The sequence below is a fragment of the Plectropomus leopardus genome, chromosome 4 (genome assembly GCF_026936395.1).
Source record: "Plectropomus leopardus strain MGB_pleo_1.0 chromosome 4, ASM2693639v1, whole genome shotgun sequence".
Classification (NCBI taxonomy): Eukaryota; Metazoa; Chordata; class Actinopteri; order Perciformes; family Serranidae; genus Plectropomus; species Plectropomus leopardus.
This window is the reverse complement of record NC_142179.1, coordinates 37,847,932-37,865,688: the sequence shown is the minus strand read 5'-3', so window position 1 is coordinate 37,865,688 and position 17,757 is coordinate 37,847,932. Positions and strand designations below refer to the sequence as shown.

Genomic DNA, 17,757 nt, shown 5'->3' with positions numbered 1-17,757 from the left:
TTACGCATTAAAACAAAGTAGAAAGTTACCACTAATACTAATACACACTTTCCGCTCTGTTCCATAAAATTCTCTGTTTATTTTTGGAGCTTGATATTCTCTTGTCTTGATTTGGTTTTAATATGTCTGAAGAAAGGTAAAATTCAATGACATTTTAAGGGCCTTTGGATCAAATTGTTTTGGAAGCTAAAATGAAGCTTTTCTATTTAAGTTAGATGTGGAATATGAGAACCTAAAATTAAGATTCAGTTTCATGAAAAAATTTTGTTTTTAATGGGCTGTTTTGATTGTTTGTCCTTTTATAAAACAAATACAACAAAAGTCGAAGTCAAATTAAAAAAAAACAAAACAACGACAACGTGTTTCTGCTTTATTTTCTGTCTGTTTGCGAGAGTTGAAGTTCTGTGCAGAGCCTTTTGGTGCCATGGGGAGGCTGTGAGCAGCAACAGTGTGGGACCCTATCTGTGCGTCACTTGAGTAAAGGTCCCAGCAGAGCTCCTCAGTACGCACAGACAGCTCCAGCACCTCCGCAGACTAAGCTCCTGCTCTTACTCCTCTCCTCTTTCTCTAAAACTGACCTCTTTTTTTTATATCGCAGCTGCGGACACCCTGTTGGCCGGTGGTCCGTGCGTAAAGCAGGCTGCTGCTTTCACAGACCGGTCGGTAAAAGTATAGCCAAGCAGTTCGGTGACGGCGGAACAGCCAATGAACATAAATGGTGCGTCGTGACGCAACAGGGCCCCGTTGATAAGGAGCGGAGGGTCCAACCGGGACCTGAGAAGGAGGAACGGCGGTTTTGGGGGGCCAGCAAACACTCGCCTATCATCAGTCAACGTAGAGCCAACTCCTCCTCTTCTGCTGTTACGCACATGTATGCAGCCTATTTGGCAAAAGGCAAACATTAAGCAAACAGACTACTGTAAAGGAAAACTGCTTCTCCCAGACGACCGGCGGGATTTTATAAAGCAAAGCTGCTGTTTTCCCATTTTCTCTGAAACGCAAAAGTAGTTTGAGCGACACAAATCAGCTGCTAAAGCATCAACTTGGACTGTTGAACCCGGAGGAGGGAGGAAGCCGCTCTCACAGACTCCCTGTCAGCTTTTTTGGACATATCTTTTTTGTTCTTTCTGACTGTGTGATGCATTAGCAGGCTGCTGGCCGGCGTTGGCACTGCCAGTTTCACAGAGTTACTTATTGTTCTGCAGAAAAAAAGGGAGAGAAATTCGCCAATACCTCGCAGGCTGTCGAAATTCTGAAATATTACTCCTGGCGAGGAGGAGGCATCGGTGCTGAGACTCAATGCAGCGGGGCTTCCATAGTTGGTATGTTTATTCATCGTAAATGGAAAAGAAAATATAGAACGACCGATTGGTAATAAGACAGAAATACCAGCGTATACCTGAGAGAAAATTTCAGTCAGAGAAGTGAAATATGCGCGCTTATTTATGAATTAATCATAGCTTATTAATAATGAGAGCTGCAGAGATTCGGATGACGGTTTCCATTGGCAGATGAGACGTAGTGTGGAGAACACGTGTCCAATTTTTCCCTCATATTTTTTCCTCCCTGATCTGGATTTCTCACTTCTCACGGCAAGAAACGAACACCCTTTTTTTTTTTTTTTTTAATAAAGCGTGAATTTTGAGTGAGCCGGGTTTTGCCTCTGATGGACATCTTGGCTTGCAGATCCGAAGAGAACAGTTATAACATCCTCCCCTCTGCGGCAACGATGCTTTTCCATGGCCTCCCTGGAGGCGACGTGCACGGTGTGGTGGAAGAAATGGACCGGAGAGGAAAGAGCGAGTCAGCAGCCATCAGCTCGGCTATCGATATGGGGGAATCAGAGACGGTAGGAGAGATTCATTCGGCCCTCTCGGCTCGTTAGCGCAGGCAGCATGGCAGCCTGGAAGCATGTGACAGTGGCTGCACTCTCACTGCTCTCAGCACTTTGATTCAGTTCGGAACGATTTTTACTGTCAATGCACAGTGAAAAAAACAAAACATCCAACAAATATATCATTTGAATTTTGAAGCTGCTTTTAAACGCCTCTCAAGCTTCCTTTAAAAGGCCTGAACATTGTGATTTCTGCAGCCATAGTCTCATCCAAAAGTTATTTTAGTCCCAGAGAAGCCTCAACTAAACGGACACAAGACAGTACATTTTAAAAGACACAAAATCATAACATTCATTTAAAAAAAATTGCATTCATTTTCCTTAAATGTGCGTTTTGTTGTGTGTCACAACAGCGAATATTCAACGATTCACAAGCCAAACTAAAATCTATTTTTTGTGCAGGCAAATTAGCACAAACATTTACAGCAAAACATAGTCCGACGTTTATTAATTTGCAAAACGCGTTAGATTCTGTTTTTAGTTTTTATTTGAGAAAAAATGTACAAATGTAACGATAAGCAAGTCCTGCAATAATTCTTAAATTCACTGCAATGGAAATAAAACGAGAGAAAACCAAATCTTTATTTAATTCAGCTTTCGTTTTCATTTGAAGCTTATTTTCGGAGAGCATGCGCGTGCGTGTGCGTGCACGTGTGTATGTGCCAATTTTGCAGGCCTCCCAGAAATAACATTTAAAGACAGTTCTGTATCACAAACCTTTCTTTGTTATTGCAGCTTCAGTTAAAATAGTTAACATTTTTGAGAAATTTAAAGTTCATATATCACTGATATCCTGCACTAAAAATAATAATATTTCCGTCAGACCATACACAGCGTGTTAGGAGCTCTTTATTGTAACTGTATAAAATTAATGTTATTATTATGTTTTGTAATGTGCTGCTGTAGGATGGCACTATGATAAATATTACAATGGCCTTATCTTATAGTCTCCAGCGGTAACAGAATAATTCACATTCACTTCTTTAGACTATTTTAGCCTATAACTATAACGAAAATATTCCTATTATTTATTTTCTTTTTTTTATTTCTTACATGGTGGTCGTGGCAGTGTTTCCATTTTCTTTTTGTGTTGCATTTAATATCATTATAATATTATTCTATTCGTGTTTAGCTTTTTTTTATGGTTGTTGAGACGAAAATACTTTTTTTATAATATTCCGTTAAATAGTTCCAAAGTTCTCCCATATGTGAGTGTTGGCTGTGGTTCGTTTTGGTGACTGAGGCTGGACTGGACGACAGTTTTATAATATTCCAGACATAAAGCGAACAGAGCAGTTTTGTGATTTGTTGTTATTTTGCAGAATTTAATTTCCCTCTCGCGTGTCAGCATGCTGACTGTGGCTTTTAGGATGTCACACACAATCCTTGCATTTGTTTTTCTTCCACCATCATGTTCTGACGCTGTGTCCTCGTGCCTCTCTCCATGTTGACCTGCAGTCCATGCCGTGTATGACCAGCGAGCGCGTGGCTCTGTGCGCGGGCTGCGGCAGAAAGATCGCGGACCGCTACTACCTGCTGGCTGTGGACAAACAGTGGCACATGCGCTGCCTCAAGTGCTGCGAGTGCAAACTCAACCTGGAGTCCGAGCTCACCTGCTTCAGCAAGGACGGCAGCATCTACTGCAAGGAGGACTACTATAGGTAGGAGGGCGCGTGCAGGGCCTCGAGCTCCACAGTTTATTCAAAGTGTCCAGGATGAGACAGGAGTTATGGATTCATAGAGCTGAATTCTAAATTGATTAATTCTTCTTTTTCAAATTAAATTCAAAATTTAACACTTTAAATGACAAGAGATGGGAAAAAAATGGATTAATGCCAGTGCAAAACCCTTCTGTAAAATTACTTTTCTTGAAATGTCATTTTTTAAAGACTGATTTTCATTTTTTCTTTTTGTCAACTTTTACCCCGATCATTTCTAAAACAAAAACAAAAACAAAAAAATAAAAACAAAAAGCTGATGCTGCCATTCTTTATTCGTTTTTTTTTTTTTTGCACTGGCGATTGTTAGCCTATTTGCTGCAATCATTCACTACTTCCATTTTAGACCCAAATATTTTCATCCCATGCCATTATAATTCACTCTCTTCTTCTGTAGAAGATACAGGCTGAGATAGAAAGGATCCACAGCATTCTGTCTGTGGTGCTCACACCACAGACAGAATGCTGTGCTAAAACCCTCATAATCAAACAGCGACTTTTAGGTCTAGCAGCTCTCCAGGGGAGTGTAACCCCCACCCACCCCTCACCATCCCTCCAATCACTGACAGGGGAGCTCTGGGAAACATCGGCTCTTTTAAATGACTTGTTCTTATTAGAAACTCGAAAATGACATTTTTTGTCAGGTTATCTTCAAAAACAATCGGCGCACCTGGCTAATGTGTAAAAAAAACCAAAACCATTAAACTTAAGTTGCTGTTACTGAAAATAATCTTGGAAACTAATTGCCTTGAAAAAGAAAAGTCAATATCACTATAAATACGAGGCATGCCTGTTAAGTCAACTTGAAATTTATGTCTTTCTAATTTTGTGAAGTTTTTGCTAAATGGCACGGTTTTTTTTAAGTGTCAGCAACTTCACGAAACAAAATTAGTCTGACTTAACTGGTAGTGACAAAAAGGATTTTGGCAGTGATAAAGTTAAGTGATCTGTGAGTTCTGTTTTGTTAATATGTTTAAGAAAATACAAATATGAATGGCCAGTTTGCAAACAGCATAATGCAGATACATAGGCCTTTTAAGTTGTTACAACTTTAAGTAAAGGTAACATTTAGAGAGACATTTAGGCTAGAAGTTCACATAAATTAAGACCAAAAGTTATATTTACTTACATTTTCAAGGTAGTCAGTCTTCTAGATTTTTGAAAAGTTAAGTCATCTTGTCAGATTTTACAACGTAATGTGAAGATTCACGTGAACTCACCTCATTAGTGCCCAGGAAAAGTTTTGGTGTGCGTAAAAATTGGAGTGCTTTGCGCCACATATATTTTACCCGTCCTGCCCCGCGCTAGCAGCAGGCCCGCAGGCTCCGCGTGCAGCCGCTGATGAGGTTTCTGTGTTGTCCGCAGAAGATTTTCGGTGCAGAGATGCGCTCGGTGCCACCTGGGGATCTCAGCCTCGGAGATGGTGATGCGGGCCCGAGACCTGGTCTACCACCTCAACTGCTTCACGTGCACCACCTGCAGCAAGATGCTGACCACCGGGGACCACTTTGGCATGAAGGACAGTCTGGTGTACTGTCGGCTGCACTTTGAGACTCTCATCCAGGGAGAATATCAGACACATTTTAACCACGCGGACGTGGTCCCGCACAAAGGCCTGGGCCCGGCCAACACGCTCGGACTATCCTACTTCAACGGCGTGGGGACAGTGCAGAAAGGCCGGCCCAGGAAGAGGAAAAGCCCCGGACCGGGGGCCGAGCTGGCTGCTTATAATGCAGGTAAGAAAAAAAAAAATGTTATAAAAACATTCAAACACAGACATGTTTACCTACTGACAATGATAGCGTTTAAAATGTTGACAGTATTTAAAATAATTTTTTAAAAATTTATATAATATTAAAAAATTATATATATATATATATATATATGTGTGTGTGTGTGTGTGTGTGTGTGTGTATACATAATTAATGTACATTTTGTGCTTTATGCTGGTTTGCTGCTGATTTTACCTCAAAAATAGAAAAGTTAATATTTTAAAAATGTATTAAAAAAATGTATATCTCATGTGTAAACAGGAGGGAAAAAATGAGAAATTGTGGGAAAAATCTCCGCTGCCTTTGATAAACTAAATCTCAGTCAGTGTTGTAATGAACCACCAGCTTGAGCTGATTAAGACCGACAGGCTTCATTAATGAAAAATCTTTGTACCATTTCTTTAGGGGCTTATATTGCGTGTGTGCTCTGCTCGGTAATGACTTTATCATAACTCCATCATTGAAAACTTTACTGCATTTCTTTTCTTCCCTGCGGTTTCATATGCCTATAATATTTCTACAGGGACTTTATAATAGTAGGCCTAGTTTTAAACACATCGTGGTGTCACTATAATATATAAAACATCCCTAAAGAGACTTATAGTGCTAAATACTGAGTTTATTGCATTGCTTATTATTTTCTCAAAGTTACAGCTATGGTATTCCTGCTGGAAGTTTCTTGGGCTTTTTTTGTGTCCAGACTGGATCTTTCACATTATGATAGTCAGTGCAGTTTGCATTGAGCGAAGGATTCCTATCAGAAACAAAAGCCGCGTGAACATTTTGCATGAATAAGCCTGAATACCAACTGATATACAGAAAGCGAGAAGCATGCAGGCCAGGTCTGAGGCCAGGCGGGAGGAAATGAAAGCTAACTTGGAGAAAGAACAGTGAAGTATGCTGTCAGATGGGAGAAAAAAGGGATTTGCAATGGAAGAATTGTCAATAAAGTCAGGCCTCTAGCTAAGGACACTCAGTCCAGTTACTCAGTTACTTTTTTAGTTAAATTTTAAGCTCCAGTGTGTCATAAATCTAGCTTGAACTTTTCATACCGCTTCATGTAGATTTCATTAGGTCCAAGCAGTCTTAACAGTTCTTAAACGTCCATGTTAGTTGAGATTTTTCGGAACAATAATAGTGGAAACAATCACTTTTCGTCGTTGGTGGTTTGTCGTCTTGTTCCAGTTTAGTCCATCTGTTCTAAAAAAGACTTTTGATGTTCTGGCTTTTGCTTTCGCTCTTTTCCACTTGTCAGACTTCATAGACATCTACAGACCCTAACACCGCCACACACTAAAACACACACACACACACACACCCCATTGGGGCCTTTCTGCAGTGGGGCTGGACCAGACTGGGTGTGTACTGGAGAGATCAATGTGAGCACAACTCCCTGGCTGGTATTATTTCCACTTATTTCTGTTTCTTTGACATTAGTTAATTAATTTTCCAATTGTTGACATAAAAAACTTGATAAAAAACGAAACAAAACAGACAGTTTTGAATCTCATTTCTTTCTTTCTTTCTTTCTTTTTTTTTTATAAAGGTCAGTACGTTAAGTTGAAATGAGCTGCAACAAGTGAAATAATTATATTCCTACCATGAGCTTCTTTCTTTTATTCCCACCCAGGGTTGCAGAGGCTTAACTGTCTCAGAAAATTCTGCACTTTGACGTTATCACAGAATTATTATGAAAGCATTTGAGCATTTCATTTGGTTGAACAATTTTTTTATTATTATAATTGAAACCTGAAACTATTTTTTTAATGGAGCTATGTGTAAAATGTCTCCCTTTTGAACGTTTCTAAATAAACATGAGAGGCTTGGTCCAGTTAAATTTTTCATGACCATAGATAAGCAAATGTACATGGTATAACTGTGAATTTTAATACCACGGTGTACCTTAAAACCGGTATACCGCTGCAACGCTATTCCCACCCAGATCAAATGATTCTTTTTTGAAAAAGATGCTCCTACTTTTCATTTCATCATCATTAGAATTCACAGCACACACAAGGCCCCACTAAAAACAAGTCAAATGATTTCACCTTTTACTGATGCACTGAGAAAATACAGAAAAATGAAGAACTTAAGATTTCATCATGATGATACAAGGGAGAAAGGTGTAGGATAATTTCAGAGTAAAATATTCTTATTCTGAGGAGAAAAAAAATCAGTTTTTGTTCATTGTGGTATTTAGTTAACACACAAAAGAAAATGAATTTCAATGAGAGTCAGGAGTGAAGAGGCAGTGCGCCCTCTTCTGTTTCCATGCAGAAACAACATCCCAGCTTCACCTGAGCAACCACACAACAACATGTGTCGACCTGGAGCATCTCTGAGACACACAAATACAGCCAGTGAGATGTTGTGTTTGAGCATGAAGAGACGAGCAGCAAACAGGCTGCTTTTTGTTAAAATGCTGCAGCATATGCTTTGGCCAGAAAGCAGCATTTGTTCTGCCTGGTGTGTATGGGCTAATTAAGTGAAGTGTTATTCTGATGGTTTTCACTCACTTCATATTCATCATTTGCGTTCTGATATTGAACACGAACTGTTATGCATGCAGCAACACTTTCAATATTGCCAAGAAATTTGCAGGCTGGGACACATACATGTGTGTTGTTGTTGTGTGTGTGTTTTTTCTGAAGCCAGGCTAACACCTCCTCCCAGGATAGGAAGACACAGAGACAGACAGAGACAGAGACAGACAGACAGACAGAGAGACGAGGTGCAGAGAGGAGGATGTTTTGCAGCTGGAGGAAACAGCTGTCAGGTCACAGCGTATCGCTGGATCAGATTAATTTTATGGATTGAAATGAAGAGAAGACATCCCGGCTGAAATTACAGCATTTTCTAACGTGAAAAATCAAGAACAAAAAAAGGCCAGAATTTTTGCCTCAATCACCTGAAAACTTCTTTCTTTTCTTCTTTCTTCATTTATGATTTTTTCCCCTCCTTAAGCTCCAAATGAGATATTTTACACTTAATATATATCTTGCTAATGCATATAGCTTTTGAGCAACTTTAGAGTTATGTTTTGCCCATAAGCAACATTTGTGGACATTTATTGAGTTGTTGGGAGATGAATTAATTTTTTTGATGGTGTATTAACTCCTGAAAAAATATATGTTATAACTCAAAAAGTTTGTGCCCAGGCTGCCTTGAAATTTGAAGTTGGCTGAATATGAGAAGGTAAGTTGAGGTCATATTGTCATGATTCGACTTGTCTTATCAAATTGAGTCAATTCACAAATGTAAGTCCAAACTGCCTTGAATTGTTTAGTTGACTGAACTTGAGAAGACAAGACAAATCATTACAAAATGTCCTTAACTTCTCCTCTCAAATTCAGTCAACTTCAAATTTTAAGGCAGCCTGGACACAAACTTTATCAAGTTCAAATAGTTTCTTTTTATGGTCTTATATATGAATAATAAGTCCACTCACGAGGTTTGTAATGCAGAATAATAAGTTGACTGAATTAATGAAGTTGAATTATTACGGAAATTATCTCAACTCGTCTTCTCACACTCAGTCAACTTAAATTTGTCAAGTAGCTGAAACTTTTTGAAGTTAAAACAAATAGTTTCTTGTTACAGTTTAATGGAAAAGTAATTATTCTCCTTATCATATTTTTACCTATATCTTCCTCACTTTAGCAAGAAAAAGATTTAAAAGGAGCTCAGGCGTGCTGCATATGAGGACGCAATGTTCTAACGCTGGTCACTGGATGCTAGCCTTTTTTTTAACGTTAAAACACTGTTTCTTTTTCCCGTGTAAGTGAGAAAAGCAGAACAACATTTCTATTTAATGCATTTGTAACTGTGCCTGCATTCTCAACAACTGAATTCTATCTGATTGCCTGTAAATTTTGGGACCTAAATATGGGGTCTGAAAAAGAACGCAACTCCTACAGTGTTCAGTGCAAACAGCCGATATGAAGCGAAGAACTAAAGCGATCTAGATGATAATGTTTAGTGACTGGATGAGAGTCCCCTCTCTCTAACCAGCTCCTCTCTCCTGTTCCCCGTTGGCCCCACAGCGCTGAGCTGTAACGAGAACGACGGCGAGTCCATGGACCGGGACTCCCAGTACAGCTCCAGTCAGAAGACCAAGCGCATGCGGACATCCTTCAAGCACCACCAGCTGAGGACCATGAAGTCCTACTTCGCCATCAACCACAACCCAGATGCAAAGGACCTCAAGCAGCTCGCCCAGAAGACCGGCTTGACCAAACGGGTCTTGCAGGTAACCAGAGCAGCCTCTCATTTCAGATGACACTAGTTTGTTTCCTTTAGGAGACGGCGATAAATGCCAACAGTGGTGTAGGAATTTCACTGGTTCCCAATACAAATCAACCTGCTTCCAAGTGTAAAATATATGAAGTGAGGCTTTCCTCAAAGAAGCCAAATCAGCTGCTTTATTTGAAGACAGTGCTGTTTTTCATTGTAGTGGAATTCTTGGAAGATTTTCAGGAAACTGCAAACAACCTGAACAATATGAGGAATCATGCTTTCTTTATTTAAGTTAAAGCACAATGAATTAAAAAAAAAAAAAAATCATTTAAAAAGCTGCATTGAAAAGAAGCAGTTTCTAATTCCCTCACTGAAAAACAAACTGAAAAGTCAGTGTGTTTTCATATTGCATGATTACCTGGAAATGAAAAGAAAGCCACAAAAAAAACAAAAAACAAAAAAAAAAACAAAACATAATCTATTTCAGTGGATGGTGTGATGTTATGGTGAGGACTGAGGGATGAAAAACAAAAAGCTCTGTAGTTACACACCAAGAAAGAGGAAGCACAACAGAGCGTTTGATTTCCACAAAAGACAACAGCAAATTATCTGGGGGACTGCGAGGAAGAAAAATGAGACAAAAAGGTTTCTGAATCAAAATTTTTTTTTCTGAGAAGGGGGGTAAAAAAAATCATCCCGCTGCTTTAATTAACGCTTGCAGAAAACAAAGCAGTCGTTTTGCTTTGATGCGTTGGAGTTTTCATGCCTGTTATTCCAGCTGAAGCGCTTCTCCCTGCGCTTGTTTCCCATGGCTCCGTCATGATTCCAGCGCTAACACGCTCCAACACTCGGCTCAGCACAGAGCGCCGCCTCACTCACTCACCATGTCTCACATCCTTCTGGAAAAAAAAATAGAGCAAAGATTAAATGCAGAAAAAAATATGCACTGCAAAATCTGACAAGTTGATCTTACTTCAAATAATCTTGTAAACCGATTGAAAAAGGAAAGTAAATATAACTATAACTATATAACTATCTTAACCCTCTCTGGTTCCGTGTAGCCTCAAGGTAACGTAACCATTTTTTGCTGTTTACACTCACATAATGCATCCTCATCTATGTTGCAGTACTTTAAATAAATGTGCCAGGGCCCCAAAAAAACATTGGCATGGTTTATATTGTAATCTGACTTTCTAGAGGTCATGTTGATTCCCTTTGCGGGGGCCTTACTTGCACAGTTCAGCTCCAATTCTCCTCAAAAATGGTCAGAACACGTCTTCTTCTGTCATTTCACTATCTGGAAAAAACTGATTCACAATTAAAAGCAACGCCGTACATTAATAAAAACCTACCCTGTTTCCTTTAATTCTATTTACCTGATTAGATTAAGGTGTGTATGATGAATATTGGGGCAGAAATTGGGAATATTCATGTTTAAAAAAAGTTACTTTTCATTTTATAAAATTGAACAAAATTGGGTAGGATTTGATAAGTGTTCACTTCCTCTTACTCCTTTTTGGACAGGAAGTACGACATTTGTTTACTCAATATGTCCAATGGGCTTCAGGTGTTGTTTTTCTTGCTTATATTTTATTTTGTTCTCCTATTATATTTGGCGTTTTCGAAATAAAGATCTAACTAATTAACTTAAGTCTATTTCATGATAAAAAACCCAAAACATTACAGCTATTTTTTTAATCAACTGTCATTATCATGTGTACCATAGAGGGTTAATTTATGTTTAATTTTTATCTTAAGTATTAAGTTAACGTAAAAATTTAGTTGTATTTACTACATTTTGTGAAGTTGTTGCAACTTAAAAATGACAAGTAAAATTACCTTGTTCTTTTAAAGTGTTTGCTGATTCAGTCAAACAAGTTAGTCTGACTTAACTTCATGACAAACTGGATTTGGCCAGTGATGACATTAGGAGATCTGTGAGTTCTGTTTTAACATGTTTAAGAATATATGACTGATACAAATATAGCACTGTAAACTTGGTTTACTGATGGTTTTACTGAAGTAAAAAATAGACTGATTGATTGAATAAAACTTATCCTTTTTAAGTTGCAACAACGTCACAAAATTAGTTAAATATAACTAAATTGGTCTCGCTGCCTGATTTTAAAGCTCTCCATAAGTAAAGGGTAAATGATTCAGTTTGTGCTTGTCATTGTGCGCAGATGTTTTAATATTTCTACATGTTACAGTATACTCCCGTATGTTTTTATTATGGCTATGGTTTTTAACTTTTTCTTATACTGTCATCTTGGCCAGGCCACCCTTTAAATCGTTTAGGTCAACAGGACTTACCTGGTTAATTATGTGTTAAATAAAATAAAATAAAAATAAAAATAAGATTTTTTTTTTCAGTTGGTATAAAGTACACAAGTCAAGCGTGATAGTTATATTTAATCACATTTTTCAAGGCAATGGGCATCCTAGATTTGTTTTTAAAGTCAAATTAACTTGTCAGAATTTACAGTGTTTAAATTTAAATCTAAAAAAAGATTATCACCAGGGTCACTGCGGAACAGGATGCTTGCTCCAAAATTGGGATGCAGGGCTTTAGCAACATGAGGAAGATGGCATTCATTCATCGCCATTTCAAATATGATAATAATGACTTAAATCATAGCAGCTTTTATCCCTATACACACTATAGATTATTATTATATTACAAAGTCATTGGAAACAGGAAGACAAGGCTCTTTATTTTCATATGCAAACATAAAAGAAAATTTGTTTTTTTCCTGTGGCTGCCACTGGCCCTTTCTCTATGACTCACCATAAAGTAAAGGCTTTTAGAACTTGTGCACTCAGTAGAGGAGTGTTGTGTTTTTGAGTGTTCTTTTATCCTTGACTCCAGTAGAGCATCTGCAAACAGACTTTTAACAGACAAGAGGAGATGCTCACTGGTGTGGGCACGTATTGAGTGAATCGAAGGGGGTGGGTTGGGGGGTTGGGGGTGGGGGGCAGTTTTGGTGGAGATAATGCGGTTCCGCCTGGGATTTTGCAAAATCAAGATGTTTCAAGGATCATATCATTATTTATTTTTTGCAGGTTAGCACTTATGCTGCAAAATCCATCAAGTCCCCTATACTAAACGACTACGTTTTCCTCTCATTGCCTTTACAGGTTTCTCCCATAAGCATTTTCTGATCTGATGTCTCTATCAGCAGGATGGCATCATTTTCAGTGCCTTTTAAAATGGCACTGAAAAAATAAACTATTCATTTAAAAACAGTTAGTGTGCAAGCTGCCCTAAATTTTTAAGTTGACTGAATTTGAAAAGACAAGTTGATTCAATGCAAGTTTATTTTTACAGTGTGTTACAAAAATGGCTTAAATGACTGGTGGTCATCTGTTACAGTTAGGGTGAAGGTTTGGTTTAGGTAAAATACATCTTGGTTTTAAATAGGAAATACACACTAAACAAAAGTTTAAATGCAGCACTATTGTTTTGGCTGCTATTTTATTGAGCATGTCTCTTTTTCTCAGATGATGTGGGTGTGGCATATCAAAAATGCTGATTAAGCAGCATTATTACTCCACAGGTGTACCTTGGGATAGTCACAATAAAAGGGAACTCTAACAAACCGTTACATCTTGGAAAATGTATTTATTAGGATTTCACATGACTAGCACTTTGCATTTTTTGGTCCAAAAAAAGCCCAAAGAATCAGACAATCAGAACTTTTAAATTATGTTAGAAAAAGTCAAATTATTGAGTTTGTTTGACCAATACTCAACTTTTCAAATACATGTAAACTTGTTAATCCAACTGAAATCGTACGAAGTTGAATTTCTCAAAGTTGGACTAACATACCAAAAGGAGGTCAATTTACTCTTTCATGCATACTCCTCAACTGGACTTGAACTGGCGTAGTTGTCCTGCACATGCTCCATAGTCCCCACGCCGGGCTTTGACACACTAAATAACAGCATAAATTCAAAGAAGAAAGCTGATGCTTTAACAGCAATAATGAGAGCAGTGAGACTGAACCAGAACAGTAAAGTCATTGGCCAGAAAACCAAAACAATGAGCTAAAAGATGCCAAAAAGCTCTAGTCACAGAGGCATATGAGCCATCTTAAATTAAGCAACATTACATCACAGGGTGAGCTTTAACGTCATTTGAACACAATGATGTGGTCAGGACTGAGGCATTTGCGCCGAGGTCCGCAAGCATCACTGAAAAGCACAACTAAGATATCTGCGAACAAAAAAAAAAAAAAAAAATCCATATACAGGTTTAGCTATTATATCCACAAACTTTATCTGTATTTATAAGCTAGTTGCTCCGTGTCACTGGCACAGCTGATGGAGAATGCCTGAGGACAAATATTTCCAATAACTCAAGAGCATGGTAAAGTCCCAAAGTCAAAATTAATGAAAAAAAGAGAGATAATTTCCAAAATTCACAACATGTTGTTATCTAATGAAATATACTGCTTCATTCTGCTTCTTGGTGGTGTTTAGTCTTTCAGAAACAAGGTTTTCATTGCGGTCCCAATCACTTAGCCTATATTTTTTATCATGCCTTATGCTGGACTGAGGAGTTTTTGCAGTGAAGTTTGCTATTTTGTGTTTATTTACACAAATGTCACTTTTTGTCAGTGTTTATAATATGTCTGTTCAGAACATGGTGGTTTATCCTGTTTTTTTTGTCATCTTTGTGTTAGTTTGTAGTTTACACCATCAGTGAGTTGACTGTTACTTTTCATTTGGTCAGTTGTATTTTCATTTAGATTGTTTTCTTATTTTGATGTAGTAAAATTGATGTTCATTGATACTGTTCTAAAATGCCCCTTGTCTCCTGCCTGAAATGGTATGATAGTCATATGATTTCTTCAAGAGCAGTGATTCACATATGGCGGAGTAATTCTATCAATGATGAGGAAGGTGTGCTGTCATGCAAATTTGAGCACATTCTAATGGACCTGTGGACCAATTAGATTGCTTGGTCGGAGATACTTGTTGTACAATATTGATTCGTGCAGCTTTAGGGTTAAGAATTGATGGGGTCATGGATAAAAGTTACCAATGTTCACTGTAAACAGTGATCTTGGTAAAGTTGGACTCATCCATCCACCCCACCCCCAGGCTTTTAGGGTATTTTGAGGGTAAAGATACATTTGAACAAACAAAAGTCATTTTTTTTTTATCTTTACCTCTCAGCTGACCACTCCCCAACACAAACCATAGAGTCTGACTCCAATACAAATTCTACTCGGACAATATAATGTATTGCACCGTATTGCACCATATTGCACCATATTGCACTGTACCGCACCGTACCGCACCGCACTGTACTGCACCGCACCGCACCGCACCGCACCGTACCGCACCGCACCGCACCGTACCGCACCGTATTGTATCGATCTCTGAATGTGCTGTTTCCACCTCCCGGGCAGTCATACAGGAGCTGTCCATTTATTTATTTTTTTTTACCACAGCATCAAGATTATATCACAGGGACTTGAAACATGCTTGAGCTCCAGTAGGTGATCCATCAGAGTGTCACTGATATTATTGTTGTGTGGTGATGAAGCTGTAAGTGCGGATTGGGTTAAGAAGCCTGCATTGTGTTACCATTTGCAAAAACCCACAAGAATAAAAGCAGACATTATGGTCTCTGTCTATATTGTGACAATCTCAATTTCCAGAGTTTTTGATCTGTTTGAAAATGGACTGAAAAAAATGCAGTATGAATGAGAAAATGGTTGGCAGTTTTTTCAAAATGCTTGTAGATACGAGACTTAAATATGCGGAAGCACAGGTGTGGTCAGTTAACCCTTTAACACCTTGATCCGCATCAGTTTTCTGCAGATGTTTTTCCACAAGCATTTAAACCTCTGAAACTTGAGAAAACTGGTTTGATTTCTTTCAAAAACATGAGAAAAACATAATGAGCAACTTGACAAGAAATGTCCCACAAAATTTGGCAATGAAATGATGTAAACATTGGCTGAGATGGATTATTAGATCATCAATAAGAAAATTTTGCATTTCTTGTCAAGCTGCTTGTTGCCCTCTTATGTTTTTGAAAGAAATCGAGCACATTGGCTCAGGTTTTGAATGGTTAAAGTATGAAACAAAGCAGATGGGGTTGTGGTATTTGTATGTTGGGACCTGTTTAAATGGTCTGTTAAACAAAAGTAGACTCTTTACTTGTACTTACTCATGCAGATAGTTTTGGAATGTATTTGTCCAAGTTTTGAGATTTTTATTACGTCCACCCCATTGCAAAGAAGGTGAGTGGGATTTTGTTTTTGGTTCCTCATAGCACTGAAAAATGACATTGACATAATCAACACCAACATGTAATCCACACACCTTGCAGTGGAGAGTTATCATTTAAATGACTTGTGTTCTGTGGCTTATCTGGAGCAACAGGGATACTAATTCTGGAAAGAGATACTACTGCACTATTAGCTGAGCTACTGCACAATTGTTTCACTGTAATTATTTATTACTGTGAGCTACAGAAATAGTAGAGACATATCTCACAACCTGGACTAATAAAACAAAAGCTACCTGCATTGCCAGATATCACTAGGGTAGTTCATATGTAATATGGGTGAACTGACCCTTTAAGAACCCCCGTAGATTCTTCCATATAGTATCTAAAATAATATCAGAAATTTCTAGGATATCATGAAGTGTGGAAATCTGTGGTGGAAAGTTCCATTAACCATTTGAAACCTGGGCAAATTGGCTTTATTTCTTTCAAAAACATGGGAAAAATGCAAAAGGTAACTTTAGGATAAATGACCCCAAAAATTAGCAAGGAAAAAGACAGTAACAAGTACGAGACAATATCTTAAAATTGGAAAAAAACAAAACAAGGAAATGACATGGGGAAAAAATGCTTTATTATCTTTTAATGATGATTTTAAATAAATTTCTCTGTTTTTCTCTATTTTTTCCTTAGCTTGTTTTTTTGTTTTTTTTTTAAACAATTTTCTAAATCCACCAATGTCTTGCAATTTGTGGGACATCTCTTGCCAAATTGGTCATTGCCTTTTTTTTCGTGTTTTAAAAGAAATCAAATCAATTTGCTCTGGGTTCAAAGGGTTAAGCTTCAGTTCACTTTAGCGGATAATTCTTCTAATTGATTTATTTTTTTTATTCTCGCAGGTCTGGTTTCAAAACGCTCGGGCCAAGTTCAGGAGGAACCTGCTGCGGCAGGAGAGCACCGGGGTGGACAAGGCATCCGACGGCTCCACACTGCAGGGCGGGACGCCGTCGGGCCCTGCCTCGGAGATCTCTAATGCCTCCATGAGCCCCTCCAGCACCCCTACTACCCTGACAGACTTGACCAACCCCACCATGCCCACCGTCACCTCCGTGCTCACCTCGGTGCCAGGCGGCATGGATGTCCACGAGTGCCGGAGTCCATCACAGACCACGCTGACCAGCCTGTTCTGATGGACGGAGTCCTTCACCACTGCCTCACCTCGACCCCCTGCCCTCTCACCTCTGTTCCACCTTACTGGATCTAAAGCTGAGCACTGTTGACCCCTTCGAACTTTAAGCGGATTAGAAAGAGAAGGTAACGGAAACATTAAAAAAAAAAAAGATTTCATTTTGCTCTGAGCCTATTAGAGACTATTTGCATAGTGAGGCGGCCAAGCCTTACAGATGGAACAGTTGTTGTTATTTTGATGTTGTTGTCTTGTCGAGAACTGAGGAGAATTGATTTGCATTTCTCAATGTTTACAGAAAGAGACTGCGGGAAAAAAGAAACTGCTTAATTTTTAATTAATTCATTTTTTCCAGCACAGTATTTATGTTGTTGTACAAGAGTCACTGTTAGGATTGTACAAAAATCTTTTTTTGAAAATCTGAGATTAAACACAGGTTACAATACCCTCCGACTACCATGTGCCTTACACTCCATTTTATCTCAGCTGCTGTTCTCAGTAGTTGACCACCATCTGACACCAGTGATTTAGACCTCTGAGGCTTGTGTGTGGGTGTGTGTTACGGTTCGCTTTCTTTTGTGTGTGTGTGTATTTTACGTACAGTGATACACATTCTGCATCACTTTCATTACAAATGTTCCATTTAGTTATTTAACCTGATGAGACTTTACTGTAAAAAGATGCTCTTTGTTTTACCTTAAAAATGT

The 17,757-nt window shown here is 38.5% G+C and overlaps 1 protein-coding gene across 2 annotated transcripts; it reads left to right on the top strand.

The window, feature by feature from the left end:
• The first annotated feature begins 781 nt into the window (after positions 1–781).
• Positions 782–17,507, top strand: lhx2b (LIM homeobox 2b). 2 transcript variants are annotated; one of them, XM_088077232.1, is made up of 5 exons: positions 782–1,849; positions 3,353–3,555; positions 4,981–5,348; positions 9,428–9,633; positions 16,764–17,507. In XM_088077232.1, the coding sequence occupies exons 1-5, from the start codon at positions 1,667–1,669 to the stop codon at positions 17,052–17,054; spliced, it is 1,251 nt and encodes a 416-aa protein (XP_087933358.1). In that variant the 5' UTR covers positions 782–1,666; the 3' UTR covers positions 17,055–17,507. The 2 variants fall into 2 exon arrangements, with proteins under 2 accessions (XP_087933358.1, XP_042344458.2); XM_042488524.2 differs by having other exon boundaries at positions 783–1,849; positions 4,978–5,348.
• The last annotated feature ends 250 nt before the right edge of the window (positions 17,508–17,757 follow it).

Coding starts and splice junctions, on each gene's coding strand:
- lhx2b (XM_042488524.2), top strand. CDS start 1,667: ATGGACATCTTGGCTTGCAGATCCGAAGAGAACAGTTATAACATCCTC. Junction 3,556..4,977: donor TGCAAGGAGGACTACTATAG/GTAGGAGGGCGC, acceptor TGTTGTCCGCAG/AAGATTTTCGGTGCAGAGAT. Junction 9,634..16,763: donor TGACCAAACGGGTCTTGCAG/GTAACCAGAGCA, acceptor TTATTCTCGCAG/GTCTGGTTTCAAAACGCTCG.